The following is a 19183-nucleotide window of genomic DNA, read 5'->3' as shown; positions in this document are numbered from 1 at the left end:
CGCAAACACTTTTTGTGTTGTACAGATAAATATAAGCTTCACTCGTATAAGCACAGAGATAACAGAGAGGGTCCAAGAATTCAGATTACATTATATTTCCTTCCAATATTTGGTGTTTATTGGATTTAATATTAGAGAACCGAGGCGAGGGTCTGCATGTTCTTCCACGTTGCTCCTACCAATCCCTGTGATACACGTGGATTTAGCACCATTCTTTGGCCACCTGTCAAGAATCAGGCTAATAGGAAACTGACACGTCACGGAGAGCTTTCGTATCCTTTTTTGGTTGCTTTTGGATCCTTGATTACTTTTTTTTTTTTTTTTTTTTGTTATATATGAAATTGTATTGGATTTTGGGTCAACTGGACCAAGGCCCAGTGTGGGCTGGCATTACATGGGCCATCTTACGGGAATTACCCAACTAATTCCTTAGGATTGTGGGTAAGGGTGTAAACGAGCAGAGCTTGGGCGAGCTTGAGCTGTCCAGGCTCGGCTCATTTATTTTTGGGCCAGGCTCGAGCCCGACTTTGCTGCTCGAGCTCTGCTCGATAGGGTTGGAATCCTGTTCGAGCTCGAACTCGTCAATTTTATGTTTAAATGGTGCCCGAAAGCTCGAATCGCTGTTTTTTTTTTTTTTTTGGTAATTTAAGTGTATTAGATTACAAAAATCATCCATACAGAATATTTTGCACCTTAAAATACTAAAGAACATTAACAAACATAACAAATTAATGTCAACCTTACAATTAAAACTAACAAAATCAACTAAAATGCTAAAGAACATTAAACAAACATAACAAATTAATCCCAACATTACAATAATCAACTAACATAATCAATTAAAATTTTAAAAAATAGTTATTAATGATAATATATAAACATATAAGAAATATATATATATATATATATATATTTCTTATATGTTTTTATATTAATATATACATATATTATATATATAATATATATACACACATATACATAAATAACAAAAAAAAAAAAACAAAGGTATATAATATATTTGTTATTATTGAGTAAATGAGTAATGTTGATTATATATTGTTATTTGTTACTTGATAAAAAATATACGAGCCGAGCCTAATAAGCGAGGCGAGCCTTCTACGAGCCGAGCTCACGAGCTTAGTCGAGTCGAGCCGAGCTTGCTTCGTTTAATATTCGAGCCAGGATTTGTGTTCACGAAGCGCTTCATTTAATATTCGAGTCGAGCACGAGCCGAGCTTATGCGAGCCGAGCCCGAGCTTGCTCGCGAGACGCTTCGCTCACTTAACAGCCCTAAGAACCATCCATGACATCATCTGTGTTGTTGTAATACATAAAAACAAAGGGTGAGTTGAATACTTGGTAAGTAGATTAAACATACAGTAAAATGAAATTGGAAACAACTTTCATTTCAAAAACATGAAAAAGTACAAGTCAACATTCACACATATCATAAACCTTTCCCTTAATCTCTTGAGTGGCCGACACTCAATTACACTTTGTGTGCAAGGGTTGACGATCACAAGGATCTCGACTCTGCTGTCATGGCTACAATTGGAGCCGTGTCTAGGATATGGACATCACTTGATAGGCTATGGTGCACTCGAGTGAGCCATTACTGGTGGACCATACAAGATGGCTGCCCCTGTCCATTAGTTCCGTACTGTCGCACATCAGCCAAGAAAAACAATTAGAAACCTTTTCATGCATTCATTCAATCACTTCCTTTTTCTTTCCTTTCTTTCTTTTCATTCACTTTTCATCAAACATCGTAACGTATTTATGACATATTCATTACATTGCGGAAGCATGCACATAAAATCATGTTCATTTAACCTGTTTTCAAACACATAATTTTGGATGCATAAAAGGACTACCAAATAAAGGCTAACATTATATCATATACCTTAAAAACAGTTTTAAGAAAAACACTGCATTGACAATTTGAAAAAAAGCAAAGGTACGATCATATCTAATTACCTCTTTCCTTAGCTTCAAGAATTTAACACACTTCACTTAGCAACCTAAGCAAACATTTACGAACAATTATTGGCTGTTAACACTTTCATATATCATTTATTCTTTTCCATTTTTTGATCCTCCTAAACATTGCTCCCACACTAAGTGGCAAATCTGATTTTTCTTCTTTAAGACACTTATTTTCATATTTCAAGTTCGATGCTTTTCTTGAATGTTCACACTATGCACGTATGTTCAATTTACTACACATGGATCATGCAACATGAGCTTATTCCCTTGCTCTTCAGGGTGTAGGTCCCAACATCACTTACATCTAGTCTTTTTTAAGTCACCTCAAGTTCTCTTAAACAGGTCTAGTCTCGGGCCAAAAAGATAGGCTTTAAGTCCTCAAGGTTCAACTAATGTGTTTGTGTGTGTGCATGCCGTAATTCCAGCAACATGTCAGCGAATATTACTCTGCTGTAAGCCCTACATGTGTCCAATGATGCATGGTTTGGACCATTGGAAAGCCAACTCAAAGATGGTTTATTCTATGGGCACTCTGTTGCAAAACATCTTTTCGGAACTACAACCACCTTTCTTGGTGATTGCAGTGCTGCAGAATTTTCTGCAGAAACCAAATTTTGCTATTTGGCCTCCACAATGGAACACAACACACTCCACTAGTCATTCATGTTATGATTATGTCAAACGTTTAGGAAATCATGTAATCATGTTGTTTAAACCATATATATGTCTTCTAAGAGAAGAAATCAAATCCAACGGGTTTTCCTTAGTTCTGGCAGCATGCATAGGAAACTCAAACATCAAACTTTAATGCCATTACTCTACTTTAGTAGGTTCCTGTTATGGTTCTTATGATACCATATCTAAATAGCAATTACAAGGCTTATTAGAACCCACCCCTAAGCAAAATTCAGCCGTGAATTTAGGATAAACCAAGAAACCGGATCTATTCTTCTTTAGGCAGCAACAGTTCTCTGTGCAAGAACACAGTTTTGCAAGATTTAGGACATAAGAATTAAGTAAAACAGAAAAGGGAAGTTTTTCTCAAATTTATTGAAAAGGAATTCTCACCCCCCAAGTGCTTTTTCTTTTTGGGGGGGGTGGGTTCTCAAAAAAATTATTTCAATAATCTTCGACAACTTAGACAGATGCATGAGCTTGGAAAGAAGCCATGCATTACCTTGGATATAGCTAGCTGCCAGCTCATGACAACTTTGTATTTTTTCTGGAAGTGATTCACATAGAGGCTGCTTGGCTGTTTAGGTCATGGATACCTGAGAATGCCAATCATAGTTAATGATTTGTGATTTAGGCTCATCACTGGAAAGATAAAGTATGATTTGAAATCTGCTGAAATAAAGCTTATTCTGTGATGATCATTTAAAAAATGTTGATAAGTACTGAATGTTGAAATTTTTAATAAGTTAATTGTTGCCTGTGGTTTCTTATAAGGTGGTTTGTGAATCAGAAATTGAAACTCAAGTAATGCTGTTGCTCACCGTAGTAACTTAAGAAATGGGCTGGGTCGTGTTCCTGCTGTCTTTATCTTTTTCTATTATCTGATTTAGCAGCATATTTTCTACTCTTGGGATTCTATAATTTTTTGGAGTATTTTCATTGTCTGTGATTGAATTGGGAGTTGTGTGTAACCTGTAGAGTGAAGATTATGGCATATGGTTTGCTGCAGTACTCACTTTCAATGTCTTGCTATTATTATTGTAATGTTTCTGTTGCCATTTGAAATCCCAGTAAGCTCTTTGTTTTGATGATCTTTAGGAGGATGCAGCTGATGAGCTGGCTGAAAGTATTGTTCAGTTTGTGTCCTCATTACCCAATTCAGTCAGAAAAGTTGAGGAAGAGGTTATCCCAGAGCATATTCAGAAGATGTTGGATGAAGCAAAAAGCAGTGATCATCAAAATCACCATCATCATGGTCATGATGGCCATGACCACCACCATGATAGTCATGCTCATGCTCATGGTGCCGGTTACATGGATGCTTACGGGCTTGGTCATGCATGGTGAAGTTGACGCCTTTCCGTCTTTACAACTTCAGGCAGTGATTGCGCCAGAGCTAGATGTTAGATCTTGGTCATGGGATTTTCCTTATAATGCCATTGATACTTGGTATTGCTTATGTTTTGTTGTGCAAGAAACCTCCACTGAAGGAGCTTGAACTCTTGTAGATTGTTTTGAACTTTTGAAGCTGTAAAGTTGTACTCTGTATGTTAAGGCGAGCTGAATTTAACTAGACCACTCATTTTCTTTATGTCACTCTCTTTTTTACCGAGCGTAATAGAATTTTATGAAGAAAAACAACGATCGTATACAGGAATACTCTTTGAAGAATTTCAACTAACCAGTTGAGAGGCTCTTCTAATCTATTCTTGAAATTATGAAATTTTGAATGTCTCATTATATTCGATTATTTAATAGCTATCATATCATACATCCGATTATTTATTATTATTTTTATATCATTTAACACTTCTTTCAAATGGTCATATTTTTTCAAACAATTATTTCTCTCATAGTCATATTTTTCAAACTAGGGGTGCAAAGGCGGGCGGTTAAAAACCGCCCGCTAACCGCTATAACCGCCAACCGCCTAACCGCCTAACCGTTTAACCGCATTAAACGCTAACCGCCTAACCGCCATAACCGCCTAGCGGTTAGCGGTTAGCGGTTATTGGGTCTACTAACCGTAACCGCTAACCGCTAACCGCCTTTTTATATAATATATTTTTATAATTATACATATAACATAATCACTTGATCATTAAATCACAATTTTTTTTAAAAATAATTAAATCACAATTTGAGTATTAATATATTATCACTATAATTTATATGATTATATCATATAATCACTTGATCATTAAATCACAATTTTTTAAAAAAAATAATTAAATCACAATTTGAGTATTAATATATTATCACTATAATTTATATGATTATATCACATGAGATTGATTATTAAATCATTTGATTATATAATAACAAATTATACATATATAATATGACATAACTCATAAGTATACTAATTCATACTAATACAACAATTAAATATCTAGAGACTTATTTCCAATGTATGTTATAAACCTATAAGTCTATATAAGTCTACATATGTATATGAATAATATAAATGTATAATATCAATAGTTAATCATATGATTCAATGACAATTCAAATACTTTATTCAAGACTTCAAGTGAATCATATTATTAATGTACAATGATGATATGATTCGTATAATATCAAATTAAGTAATTGACATTGGATTAAACAATGACCAATGTGTTACTTATAAACATAATTTAAGTATTAATGTATTATCATTATAATTTTAGTAATTTATATATTATCACTATAATTGATATGATTATATCACATGATGACTTGATCATTAAATCATATGATTATATAATAATAAATAATACATATATAATATGACATAACTCATAAGTCATAAGTCTACAAGTTAATCATATGATTCATGTACAATGATAATCACAATTGATTCAATTGAATTAAACAATATGTTACTTATAACTACAAGTCTACAATTTAATTAAAGCATTATTAGATACTTTAGGAATTTAGGATTTAGGAGTTTGAACATTACCATTTACCATTAGATATTAAGTTCAATTCAAAGAAAAAAGATTATAAGTAAATATGATAAGAATTTAAATAATTAATCATATGAATCATATGATATAATTTAATGAGACTATATGATTATATAATATCAAATTAAGTAATTGACATTAGATTCAACAATGTGTTACTTATAATCACAATTGAAGTATTAATGTATTTTTTGAACATTTTTTAGAAAAAGAAATTTAACCATTTTTTGAAAGAAAAAAAAAAAAGAAAATTAACAATTTTGAACAATTTTGAATTTTTTATATATATATATATATATATGCTTATAGTTATATTATATGCATATTGAATAATATAAATGTATAAGATAAATATTTAACTATATGATCCAATTACAATTCCAATACTTAATCAATTATTCATGTACAATGACAATGACAATGTGATTCATATAATATCAAATTAAGTAATTGACATTGGATTAAACAATGTGTTACTTATAACTACAATTGAAGTATTTTTGTTTGTTTGTAAGTTTATAAGATCAACACTTAATCATATGATCCAATGACAATTCAAATATTTATAGCAATTGGGCCCAAGAAGATATTAAAAATACAAGAAAAAAAAATGAGGGTAAAAAAAAGCCCAAAAAAATAAGCCAAAAAAAAGAGCCCAATTTTAAAAAAGCGGTTAGCGGGCGGTTATCTATTTCACTAACCGCTAACCGGCCACTAACCGCTAACCGTTAACCGCTAGGCGGTTAGCGGTTGCGGTTAGTGAAATTTACTAACCGCTAGGGCGGTTACGATTAGCGGTTATTGCCACTAACCGCTAACCGTAACCGCCTTTGCACCCCTATTTCAAACCGTCATTTTACCTAATAGTATATTTTTCAAATGTGCTTTTTTTTATTCTTTCTTTCTTTCTATCTTTTGAGAGAAAAAGAAATGAAAAAAGAGATGGGAAAAATCTTGAAGAAAGAGAGAGAGGGAAAGACAAAAATACATTTTGCATCTTGTTTGCATAATCCAACGGAGAAGGTTTTTTTGGGTGGTTTGATTAATCATTTTAGCTAAAAACACGAAATGACTAAAAAGGGGCTTTATTCTATTCCTAATCCAACGTACGGGAACTCTAATATCCAATCTTGTCCAACAACCAGTCCAACCTGAGAAATTAAAAAAAAAAAAAAAAAAAAAAAATACTCGCAACTCGCAAGGTCGTCCACCAAAATGCGAGGATCTCCTCCAAATTCCAATCTCTCACCAAATCCTCCAAATCTGTAGCGACGGTGGTGATCTGATCTCCCCGATGGACTCCCAGTCATGGGCGCTCACGTGCCGTGACACCCTCCGCCTCATCCTCCAGAAGCTTTCCGTCCCCGATGTCGCTCGGGCGACTTGCGTGTGCCGACTCTGGAACTCCGTCGCCTCCGACCATGAGCTCGTCGCCATTTCCTTCAAGGCGCCTTGGAAGCTGAAGCACGTCGTCGGAAAGCCGGTCTCTGGGAGCTTCTGGAGGGACAGCGGGATCGGCAAGTTCGCCATTTCGCATCACCTTGTGAGGGGGGACAGCCTTGCTAGTCTCGCTGTCAAGTACTCTGTTCAGGTATGGATTTGACTACTGTTTTGTTGCCGAGAAAAGACAACAAAATTAACCTTTTCTTTTATTTTCTGTTGTGTTGTCTCTCTAGTGTCCTAGTTATGGTGGTTAAATATGATTATGCTTCAAAATTGTCAGCAAGTAAATAATAAGGAGAAAAAAAAATGTTTACACGCTTTGTTTGGTTTCTGAGAAAATTGAGGAAACACAAAGAAATTATAGAATTGTATTGCTGTCTCCTTTTCATGGTGTCCTCTCGAGAGACAATGTTTCAAGTAAGCGAAATTATCTGGTAGAGTGTATTTTTTCTGTTTGTTTGTAAAGCCCCAAAATGAAGAGAAATTCAAGTTCCAAAGTCGAATATTTGGTCTGAGCATTCTGGAATGTCATGTGATAGATTATTATGAGTGCAAGTTTTATCAGGATTGTGATTGTTTCGTTGGCATTATAGGCACTAGGTGCTGTAAAGCCATGTGATCACCATGTTCATATACAAGTTTCCCACTTTCTTTTCCTGTTGTTTAATTGCTGAAAGGGCTTGTTGTTTCTGTTTGGGTGTTGGAAAGCAAAGTAGGAGCTCCAAAACGTGGGAGAAAGACAGGAAAAATAGGTGGAGAGAGACGAGAAAGAAGCTTGTATCTGCTTAGCATTGAATGGCATGTTGTGATGTCAGTATTTTCCATGAGGAAATTCAAAAAGTCATTCGATATGTTTCAATACGCTGCGCTGGTGATTCGCAATCTGCAAATTGATTCATCTAAAATAATTATGACATGCTTGCAAGTAGGAAATTTTAGTTTTTAGTTGGTGATTGCTAGTCTCTTGCGAGACATCGCTCCCTCTGCATGAGGTTTTAGCTTTCAACTCATAAATCTACCATGTAGTGGTTCTTGTTTATGTAGTTTGCACGCCTGTGTTGTCACCATCATAAGAGGCTAGAAGAAGATGGTGGGCAGGGGGAAGCATTCACCAGTTGTTTGATGGAGAAATGGTTGAAAACATGATGAGTCGAATTATGGATATATGTAATCATTTTTATTGAAAGATTGGTGTCAAAGCTTTGCACTAGACTAGCTGTTGCCACATGAGCATTTCCATATGAGATAACATTTCGTGGACAAATACCAATTGTAGAACTAGTTGCTGACTTGGACAGACTGCCCAGACACATGTTCATCTATTCCAACTCTTTGATCCTTTCCCTTTGTGGAAACTTGTTCTTCTGGCTATTCACTTAGGATTGTAAAACTTTTTTGTAACCCTTTTGTCTGTAAAGCATATACAAGTTAGTTTTCTCTTCAAAGTTTATTGACGTTCTTGTTTTTGTTAGCAGGTTATGGAGATAAAACGATTGAACAACATGATGAGTGACCATGGCATATACTCAAGGGAGAGGTTGTTAATCCCTATAAGCAATCCTGACATTCTTGTAGATGGGACATGCTACATTGAGCTAGATAGCTATGCAAAAAGGGAAGTGGCAGTCTTGTATCTTGAAGGTGGTCCTGATAGAAAGTCCAGCCATTTGCTGAAGAAGATGACTTCTGAAGAAGGGAAGAGGAAGATTGTTGACTCGTTGAAGAGAAGCATGCAAGTTGATGATGGGACTGCCCAATATTACTTGTCTATTTCAAATGGTGATCCTCGGGCTGCTCTCTCTGAATTTTCCGAGGACCTTAGGTGGGAGAGGCAGGAGGGCTTGGCCTAGTTTCTCAAATAAGGACTTGGAAGTACATAATAAACAGTGAAGATTGGCCCAAGACATGATGAATATTGCTCTTCTTAAACTTGTTTATGTTCTTTATCTTTTCGTTAGAAAGAGTTTACTACTTTGAATCTGTCCTCTTCAAAGCACAGGGGAATCGAGTTTTCTTCATTTTGTCATGGATACTCTTTCGATGATGTAATCAACTGCAATTGCAGGAAGTGCGTGGTTCAATTGTGACAAGTTAATGAGTGTTGTAAATTAAATATAAACTGGGAATTGTGATCATCTATGAGAATGAAAAGTTAATGTCTAAATTGCATCTAAAGTTCAGCCTCACCTGGATGAACCAATTATGAGTCATAAAATTTTGACTAAGTTTGATTAATTATAAAATTGATAATTTTGTTTTTTTGGGTTAGGAAATGTTTCATCGAAATTCATTCAAACCATTTGGGTTAACTAAACATAAGTAACAAAATATGAGATTTTGTCTTATAATGATACTTGTTTTGTGTATGATTCTGCCTACTGAATGTGTAGACTAGTGATTGTATTTATAATTGTATAAGTGGATGTACATGTGTAGACTAGTGATTGCATAAATTACAGATGACTTAAGCTATGAAATAGATCAATGGTATCAGATTTAGCGGTCATGAGTTCGAATTCTAACTCTATTAATTCGCCCTCATTTAAATTAAATATTCTACGTGTTTGGTCTCAGTGTCTCACATATTAAAAGAAAGTTTGAATTCACACGTAAAGAAGATTGTTAAAGTATTGATTAAATGATCAAATTTATTTATTTCTATAAAGTTTAAGCTTTTAAGAAAAACGGTAATTTAACGAGGCTTGATGTTATTAACTCCCTTTGTTTTTTAAATTGCAAATCTAGAGAAAATTGGGGAAATGAGAGAAAATTATTTGTATTTCACTTTCTTAGCTTATTTTGTCTTGCTTGTCTGTCCCAGTCAGAAAAAAGCCTATTGTTTTCTTTTCTGTTATGTCGTTGAATAATTGAGGAAAATGTATCAATATTTTGGAAATCAAAAGCTTAAATAAGTTTGTTCTTCCCTTACGGTTGCAATTCTTTTCCGAGAATCACATTTTGTTTTACAGGAAATAACTTACCATACTCGCCAGCCAACTCATTCGGATGGAAAATTCACAAACATTCTTAACATATTCGCATGTACTCAAGCGAGAGTGCTTTTTTTTTTTTTTTCTGAGAAAGTCATCAAGGGAGGGGTACTTGGTAATTCCTGCAAGATAATAAAATAGGTAACATAAGTTACTAGTCCTTGTGAAAGCTGGGTAGCATCAAGGAAACTGTTTTTTTCCCTCAAATATCTTTTTCTTCTTCTTTTTGGAAGCAACAAGGTATACAATCGTCTTTAATTAACGCAAAGCTTTTCTATGCATTTGGGCTTTCACATTTACTCTTTCCACTTTGATCTTCTCCCTTTTTCTAATTCAACTATAACAATCAAACCCAAACAATAAAATAAAAATGGCAAGAAAAAGAGTTAATTCTTAAATAATGACACCGAAAAGATATTTCTGATTAATAATCAAACAATTTTCCTTGAAGATTTTAAGAGATCAACCAAAAACTACAATAGGCACCAGCTATGAAGACTGAAACACCAATCATGTTAAGCATTGCGGGTATCGGTGAAGATTGAAATTACATTTGACACATTCAAAAGTCCAGTCATTGCATAAATGACCACATTTATTACATGGAGGATGGACACCCTTGCTCTTGTCAACAAAAGTGAGGGGATGTTCGTGCGTGTCAAACATATAAGTCTTCCCAAACTTGGTTAATGGTTTTTCTCCAAGAATGCAATCGGGATGAGCAGGAAATTCGAGATCTCCACAATAGTAGAACCAATATTTTAGATTTCGTGGTTCTTCACAAATATCACAATAATACTCACCATCACAAGCATCTTCACCTTTATAACAAAGTGTGAATGATTGTTCGTGCGGTCTGTATTTTGTGGTACGCGGTAGTGTGGCGCATTTGAAATTTAGAGAAAATACACAATGAGCACAACGAAAGACTATTCCTTTAGAATCACAAGAACTGCATTCTTCAGAATTTGATGCACTGTCGAGAATAAGTTGGTGCTCATGACCTTCATGTTTAAAGATGTCAGGCATCAAACTACACTGGACATCAAGGTCAAACTGGCATTTGTCACAATGGTAGACGAAGCCATTACACTTGCGCTGACAAGCATTGCAACTAAAACACTCACCACTATAAGGTGCCTTGGGAAGGAGAATGAGGGGGTGTCCATGAAGTGGGTGTGACTTTTTTCTAGATAATTCAACACAAGATTTGTGAAGAAAGAATCTGCATGGACTACATGTATAAAACGGAGGGTAGATAGGCCACATACACCCGTCACATTTTTCGTCATTCTCAAGTTGCTCATCAATAAGCTTTAAGTCATGCTCATGATTAAAATGTTTGATTTCCACGGCTATTTCAACTTTGTTCTCTCCCAGTTTGGATTTCTTGACAACATATGGATCTTCAATGGGCTCTGTATCTTTAGATTTATCCCACAGTAGCTCATTTGCACCACAATGAAGATGGGTAACGAAATCACAAGTTGAGCAACAATAAACCATGTAGTTTGTGTTCACCTTCTTAACACAGAGTAGGCAAAGTCGATGGTCAGAATGATTGAGTTGAGGCTGTTGAAGGGAATTGGTGAGGTGAAGAGGGTGGGCGTGACGGATATGTTTGACAAGCAATGGGCAGGAAGAACATTCAAGGTGGACCAAGAATGGGCAGATAGCACATAAGTAAAACATACCTTTGCCTTCTTCCCCACAGGCGTCGCAAGTGAAAGAGAGAGACTTCCGCACGAGGGTCAATGGGTGTTGATGATGAATTTCAGCTTGGACAGTTAGCGGTAGAGAAGCACATTTACTTTGAAGGTTAAAATTACAGTGAGAACAACTGTAAATCAAACCCCGTTGATGCTCCTCTCTATTGCAACCTCCGCACTTGATTTCCGAGAAATACTTACAGATGAGAAGAAGGGGATGTTTGGGGTGCAACGGGTGCTCCAACTCGCGGGGCAGTTCTGCACATGATTTGTGAAGGTTGAACCAGATGCACTCTTTGCGACTGTAGATGCACTCTTTGCAACTGTAATTAGGACCCCACATTTGTTTTCTGCACCCACTGCATATCCTTCCACGACGATCTTTATCTAGCTCTTCATTGAAGATCAACGGATGCTCGTAGTGGAGGAAATGTCGAAGCTCCCTCTCTCTCTCCATTTCCCTCTGTATTTCTGTATTTGGAAGGTTTGTGCTTAATTGTTGGAAAACGATCGAGTGATCCAAATTAATGTTCCGATTAATCCCAGCTGTTTTTGCGCACTTAATTAGTCTCACAGAGTGCAGCCTTCAACCATACTCGATCTACAACAAAACCACACAATCATCTTTTTCAAAACTACTCATCACCAAAAATAACCAAATTAAATGCATCACAATTCAACCTCTAAACAAACAATAAAAGAAATGATACTCAAATCACATAAAAGCAGGCGTCAAGTAATAGTAATAGTAATTACTCACAGCTACAACAAATCTGTTTTCGAGCGCTTCAGAAGAAGAAATCTTAAAGCTAGCTCCCAATAACTTCAAACCCACCCCCCCTTCGGATATTTGTAAGATCAAAAATTGTAGCCGAATATTCCGCTGCAAAAACGCAAAATTATGGCGACAAAAGATGGACAAGACGTAACTAACTTTATTCGCCTCTAATTACTGAAGCTCCCATTCATTTGTTTTGTTAATTAAATATGTTTTCTTTACGAAATATAAGTTTTCTATTTAATGCATTGTTAGTAGTTTCATTAAATTTTATTTATTGAAATAGTTAAAAATATACCTTTTTTCTTTATTTCAACTACCCAATTTTTTAAAGCACTCTTATCAATTTTACTATTTTATTTAAATATTTTTTTTTCAAATATATATATATATATATATATATATATATATATATATATTTTATTCATTTGGTGGTGAGTGAATGTTCCACTAAACCAAAATCATTAATTTCCTGAGGCTGCTGGAAGTTGTAGCTGACTCATAATAAAACAACCCGAGAAAGAAGGCTGATGCCGACGAATTGGGAACCGCCAATTGGGTCGTCATTGCATAATTACTACAAAATAAAATAAAAAATTGTACCTAACCTGAGTATTCAAATGCAAAGGCCAAAGTATGGCGACAAAGATGAACAAGACGTATCTAACTTTATTCGCCTAATTGACTCCATTATTTCATTTGCAGGTGCAGGCGTGGGTCGGTTAGTAAATTTACTAAAATATGATTCAATTTATTGGAAAGAGTGAAGCACGCTGGCAAATTTTTATTTTATTTTTTTAATTAAATTTTTTTTTTTTTTTTTTCTGCTTGGCGTTTTGAGCACGCGCGTGCTCTAAATCACGGTTCTATTGGAAATTTGGAAGTCATTGCAATCCCCGCACTCGTAGCTTTCTTTCTTTTTTTTAAAAAAAATTTAAATACATATACTTATTTATAAATGATTGGAATCAATAATTTATTTATATTTTCTTATAAATTTAATAGATTAACTATTTAATTTGTGAGGTCTATCATTAAATTTGTATGAGATCCATAAGTCTATAAATCTAATGGTTGATTTGTAAGATTAGATTAATAAAATATGAAAAAATTATTGACGTGAATAATTTATCTTTTTGTTTTTATATATTTGTTTATTAATTAAATATGTTTTCTTTACAAAATATAATTTTTCTATTTAAAGTATTATTAACAGTCTCACCAAATTTTATTCACTAAAATAGTCAAAAGTATACTTTTGTCTATTTTAACTATCCAACTTTGTAAAGCATTCTCAGCAGTTTACTAAGTTAGACTAAATTTAATGTGCATTTTAAATGTTTATAGACAATTGACACTATTTTAAATGAGTTTAAAGACATTTCCTTCTGACTGGTTTAGAAGAAATTTATGTCTTTTTAACAATCAACTCTTATTATTTCATTTAAATATTGTTTTCAAATATTTCTTTATTCCTTTTCTAACTTTTTCAAAAAATAGCAAGGAAGAGAGAATTTTTTATTTTTATTTTTATTTTTTTTATTATTATTATTTTTTTATTTTTACATTTGGTGAGTGAACAGGTCACCAATTTGTTGGATGCAGGATCTGGAATATTCTTAAGAAGATATTATTTATAAAAGGATTTGTTTTAATTAAGGGCTAACTTCACTGAAAACCCTTAAACTTCCTTTCAATTTGACAAATCCCCATAAATTTCAAAATCTCTTAATTTAGTCTTCTGAACTTTCAATTGCTCTCAATTTAGACCACTCCGTCAGATTTAAAACGTTTAAAGTGAGACAATGATGTTTATACTCCTTACTTTTTTTTGAAAATTCCAAATTTACCCTTACTTCCATTTTTTTTAAAAAAATTCTAGCTAGAAACCCAGTGCGGGTCTGGCCTGAGACCCGAGTGGGTCTCCAATAGACCCACCATGGGTCACGATAGAGGGGTCCAAATTGAGAGTAATTGAAAGTTTAGGGAACTAAATTAAGAGCTTTTGAAGTTTATGAGAGTTTGTCAAATTTGGTGGAAGTTCAGGAGTCTTCAATAAAGTTACCCCTTTAATTAATGTTGCAACAGTCCCCAAGAGATAGCTCAATCCATTGAAACCACGCCTAATAAAGCGGAGGTCACTAATTCGAATCCCCCTCTTGTGCGGACATATAAAAAAAAAAAAAAAAAAAAAAATTAATGTTGCAACACCCACCGTTGTACTGGTGGATGACAATTTTGCTCCATCCCAACAAGCATAACCAACGGACATGCCACTACCATATCCCTCCTTAATTTACTTAGTCAAATAATCATTAGCATCTAAACTGAGAATTGTGAGAAGTTAGTGAGTGTTGTAAATTAAATATAAACTAAGAATTGTGATCATCTGTAGCTTGAGAATAAAAAGTCAATATCTAAACTGCATCTACAATTATGAGTCATGCAATTTTGACTAAATCTGATCAATTATAAAATTGATAATTTTGTTCCGTTTTAAGAAAGGTTTCATCTCAGGAGATTCATTCGAACCATTTGGGTTAACTAAACAAGGTAACAAAATATGAGATTTTGTCTTATAATGATCCAAGTTTTGTGTATGATTCTGTCTCCTGAATGTGTAGAACAGTGATTGTATTTATAATTGTAAATAACATGATCTCCTTTGTAAGTAGATGTACATGATTCAAATTACAGATGACTTTAAGCTTGAATTACAAATGACTTAAATAAGATATCCTATCTGCTATACGCTATCCTTGACTAAGTTGTTGAGCTTGCTGTTATCCTCTTCTAATCCAATATAAGAACAGAGGATGAAGACATCGGAGAAGTGATACGCTTAGCAAAAGCCAATGTATCATTATTGAGTAATTCCTAAACCCTAAACTTTTGTAATCCTCTGTATTTCCTCTGTTTACTTGATATTTTCTGTTGATTTTTGTTAATAAATTTGTGCAGTAGTCTGTGTATGTATCATTATATTTCCGGTTTATTCTAAATGTCTCAAAATGTTTATAGTTATGTAGCGTATTGAAATTGTGCTGAAATTAATTTGAAGACAGAGAAGAAGAAGTAAGAGTTTACACAGCCACATGTATGGATTTTTGAAGGGAAATTGCAAAGAGCTTCGATTTAGATTCGATACTTGATGATTTTAGCACCAAAACTCATTCCCCCTCAATTAACACCACTCAACTAAGGTTCCCAGTCAAACGAAAAACAAAACTTGTTAGCTTCAAGGTTTGTTACCAATTCTCAAATTTAACTATGAAAATCAAACCATAACAATAAAAGAGGTAAGAAAAAGAGTTAATTATTAAATAACAACACTGAAAAAATCAAACAGAAAATGGATAATAGAAGTTTTAAGACAGTTCCTACTTCTATTTGTTCTCATATGGGAACATATTTGATCAAGCAACATGGTGAAGATTGAAATTACATTTCACACATTCAAAAGTCTTGTCATGGCAAGAATCACCACATTTATCACATGGAGGACGGGGGCCCTTGCTTAGAAGCATGCATAGTATTTAATACTCATCCAATATAACTAACTGGATTTATTTTTGTATTTTCACTTTTTGAGGGGACAAAAATATTACTCCAATATAACTAACTGGATATTCTCCATTTAATACTCATCCAATATAACTAACTGGATTTATTTTTGTATTTTCACTTTTTGAAGGGACAAAAATATTACTCCAATATAACTAACTGGATATTCTCCAAATCAAATGAATTAAAGAAGATCCTAATTCCTTCATTCTTTGCTAGTGCGGCGAGCATCCTTCATCGCTTCCAATCTGCTTTGAAACCCCCCAGAGTCTTCCATTTGAAAGGTTTCATACTTGTCGCTTTTCAATTTTGTTCTTTCAATTCACCTATTTATGTGCTTGTTTGTTTGCTCTTTCGCATAATATTTCACTTCTGTGATCAGATAATTTTGTGGGTGATCATGAAACCTATCGTTAGGCTCTATAGAAGTAGAATTTGGTACAAATAGACATTCCATACACTTGACAATTTTGTGGATGTGTTCATGAATCAAGATGTTGGATGATGAGAAAAATCAGACGGATTCCCATTGATATTTTGTTTGACAACATGTGACATCATATCCACCTTCTTCTCACAACATAATGTGTGATTTTTTGTTTGTAATTGTTTGGATTATTTGCTACTCTTGATGGGAAATAATTCCATCTGATGATTCCTACCCACCTCTCTGAGGGCCAGAGGCTTCTTTTTCTTTTCTTTTTTTCATTTTTTTTTCTAATTACGTCTCTGAGGCCTCTTGATTCTTATCTATGATGGATAAAAAAGATTATCCTTGAAAATGCTCTCAATAAGATGAAATTGTGGTTATGTGTGAGAGGGAATATTTCATTTCATTTTATTTTTTTTCTAGTTGAAAACTAAATTCAATTACAATACTTAAATTTGCATTTTCTTTTGTCATGTAGGTAAATTGAGATTAACTCGCTTTGTTTTTGTTTTTGTTTTTTGTTTTTTGTTTTTTACTTCTTTAGAAAATTGGGGAAATGAAAGAATTAAATTGTGCGTATTTCACTTTCTTGGCTTCTTTCGTCTTGCTTGTCTGCCCTTTTGTCCGACTGTTTTTTCGTTTATGTTATGTGATTGAACAATTGAGGAAAAGGGATCAATATCGTGCTAATTAATCAATTTTTCAAGTGCTTAAAATAAGTTTGTTCTTCCCTTATATTGAGGGGATTTTCATGTGTGTCAAACTTATAAGTCTTCTCAAACTTGATATATGGATATTCTCCATTACTATAGAGCTTCAAGCTTGTTGGATAAATTGAAATTAAATGATCACAAACACCTTTTGTTAAATTACCAATTATCTCAAAAGCTTAAGCTTATAAGAAGAGGTAAATTTAATCACTTAATTATTAGTTTAACATTCCCCTTATCGTGTGGGCTCAAACTCCCTTTTAATAAGTAGGGCCCAACACGTGAAATTTTTAATTTAAATGAGAGTGAATTGAAATGGGGAGTGCTCTAACCCCCTCACCTTTTACTGCCCCTTTGCTATAAGAAAATACAAATTTGCTTGTGATGAAAGCGGTGGGTTTATAAACAACTTAATTGAGATCCTTTCTTTGCCTCTACACATTCTTTCCTTCTTTTCTTTTTGTATAACAACATTTATTCTCCTCCTTCATTCCCCCTCTTTTATATATATATATATATATGTATTATGATCCTTTATTTTATTCTCTTTTCTTTATCCTTTTCTTCATTTGTGCACATTCTTTACTTGGGATCGACCTCATATATATTGTCGGCATCATCATAATTTTTTTTTTGATATGTCTACATAAAAGGGGAGAGGGAGATTCGATCTAGTGACCTCCGCTTTATTAGGCGTAATCCCTGTTGATTGAGCTACCTCTTGGGGACCGGCATCACCATAATTAAGAGCCAATTATATTAAGTTTAGCCAATAATATCAACCGACATGATGTTATGGGTTTTTCATTTTTTTTTTCTTTCTAAAATTTGAGTCTCAAGTGATGTGTCACTATTTCACTATTTTATGTATTTATTGACTAAAACAATAGATACATCATTTAAGAACCAAATTTTTGAGGAAAAAATACGAGAAACCTAGCATTTCCCCTAAAATTTTATGAGAGGGGAAGAAAATGAAAAAATTAAATTTTTTGAAGGTAAAAATTAATTTTGGAGAGACCATTTTAATAAAAATACCAAAACTTTAGAAGAAATTTTTAAATTTGTAATTTTTTAAAAAATTTTAAGAGGGCGCACTGCAGGAGCCCCAAGAGTAGGGGTTAAATTCGTTTGTTAATGTTTTTGTCTGGAGGAGATGGGGATATTTCCAAGCCATGTCTTGTTTGCATATATGGGCTTAAGTGCCACTGTTGGCATTATTTTGCATCCTTGGATATAATAAGTGCTTTAATGGGTAGGAGGCCCACTAGCACTTGGGTACCTAACTTATTCGGCCCATAAATTAGCCCCATTCTTCCTCCCATAACCTTTGCCCTTCTATTTCCTTCTTTCTCTCATTTTTTGCTATCTTCTTTTCTCCTCGGGTGTATGGGACAGGGGGGTCCGGGGGGAGGCATATGGCCAGAAGAGGGAGACCGTTAGAAATCTTTTGTTTTTGTTTTTTTTTTTTTCTTATCAGTCTTAATTTGATTGCAGATTTTGGTTTGCTAAAACAAGTTATAGACAGAGTCTAAACAATAAACTCATATGTTATTGAGTGACTACTAACAGGGATGGAGCTCGCTTTTAATTTGGGGAGGGATCGATTAGTAAAAAATACCTTAAATTTTTTTTTTTCTTGTAATTTTGAAGTAGGGGTGTGGGGACGGGTCACCAGTCCCCCCCTAAATCCGTCCCTGATTACTAAGTTATTAAGCTTTATAGACCTTAGCCGAGTAGGCAGATACGAAACTAGAAGTTCAATTTTAAGTGGCCAAGAAGAATCGAGCAAATCATATGAAAAAAGTATGCAGATGAGCAAAGAGTATCACAAAGAGCTTTCAGAAGTACATATTGTAATGGAAGGAATAAGTTCATGTATTACAAAGCTATCCAAACCAAAGTTGTTTCTTTTTATCTTAAAATTGAAGAAAAGGTTGAGCA

The 19183-nt window shown here is 34.0% G+C and overlaps 3 protein-coding genes and 1 non-coding gene across 4 annotated transcripts in view; 3 read left to right on the top strand and 1 right to left on the bottom strand.

Moving 5' to 3' along the window:
• The window catches only part of LOC132168933 (protein AUXIN RESPONSE 4), an 8208-nt gene extending 3956 nt beyond the window's left edge, over positions 1-4252 (top strand). The window contains exon 2 of the mRNA XM_059580030.1: positions 3760-4252. Coding sequence (XP_059436013.1) covers positions 3760-4008 — 249 coding nt within the window. The 3' untranslated portion in view covers positions 4009-4252. The remainder of the gene's footprint in view (positions 1-3759) is intronic.
• Positions 4253-6791: 2539 nt separating this feature from the next.
• LOC132170784 (F-box protein At1g55000-like) lies at positions 6792-9193 on the top strand. Its single transcript, XM_059581887.1, has 2 exons — positions 6792-7206; positions 8534-9193. Exons 1-2 carry the CDS (start codon positions 6910-6912, stop codon positions 8906-8908), a joined length of 672 nt encoding a protein of 223 aa, XP_059437870.1. The 5' UTR covers positions 6792-6909; the 3' UTR covers positions 8909-9193.
• Positions 9194-10449: 1256 nt separating this feature from the next.
• LOC132171629 (uncharacterized) lies at positions 10450-12570 on the bottom strand. The gene is made up of 2 exons (XM_059583001.1): positions 12518-12570; positions 10450-12358 (listed from the first exon to the last, which is right to left on the bottom strand). Exon 2 carries the CDS (start codon positions 12212-12214, stop codon positions 10559-10561), a length of 1656 nt encoding a protein of 551 aa, XP_059438984.1. The 5' UTR covers positions 12215-12358; positions 12518-12570; the 3' UTR covers positions 10450-10558.
• Positions 12571-16594: 4024 nt separating this feature from the next.
• Positions 16595-16681, top strand: LOC132173177 (small nucleolar RNA R12). Its single transcript, XR_009439271.1, has one exon. It is a non-coding gene; the product is annotated as a small nucleolar RNA R12 (small nucleolar RNA).
• The last annotated feature ends 2502 nt before the right edge of the window (positions 16682-19183 follow it).

The sequence above is a fragment of the Corylus avellana genome, chromosome ca2 (genome assembly GCF_901000735.1).
Source record: "Corylus avellana chromosome ca2, CavTom2PMs-1.0".
Taxonomy (NCBI): domain Eukaryota; kingdom Viridiplantae; phylum Streptophyta; class Magnoliopsida; order Fagales; family Betulaceae; genus Corylus; species Corylus avellana.
This window is presented reverse-complemented; position numbering and strand designations above follow the sequence as displayed.

Coding starts and splice junctions, on each gene's coding strand:
- LOC132170784 (XM_059581887.1), top strand. CDS start 6,910: ATGGACTCCCAGTCATGGGCGCTCACGTGCCGTGACACCCTCCGCCTC. Junction 7,207..8,533: donor CTGTCAAGTACTCTGTTCAG/GTATGGATTTGA, acceptor TTTTGTTAGCAG/GTTATGGAGATAAAACGATT.
- LOC132171629 (XM_059583001.1), bottom strand. CDS start 12,214: ATGGAGAGAGAGAGGGAGCTTCGACATTTCCTCCACTACGAGCATCCG.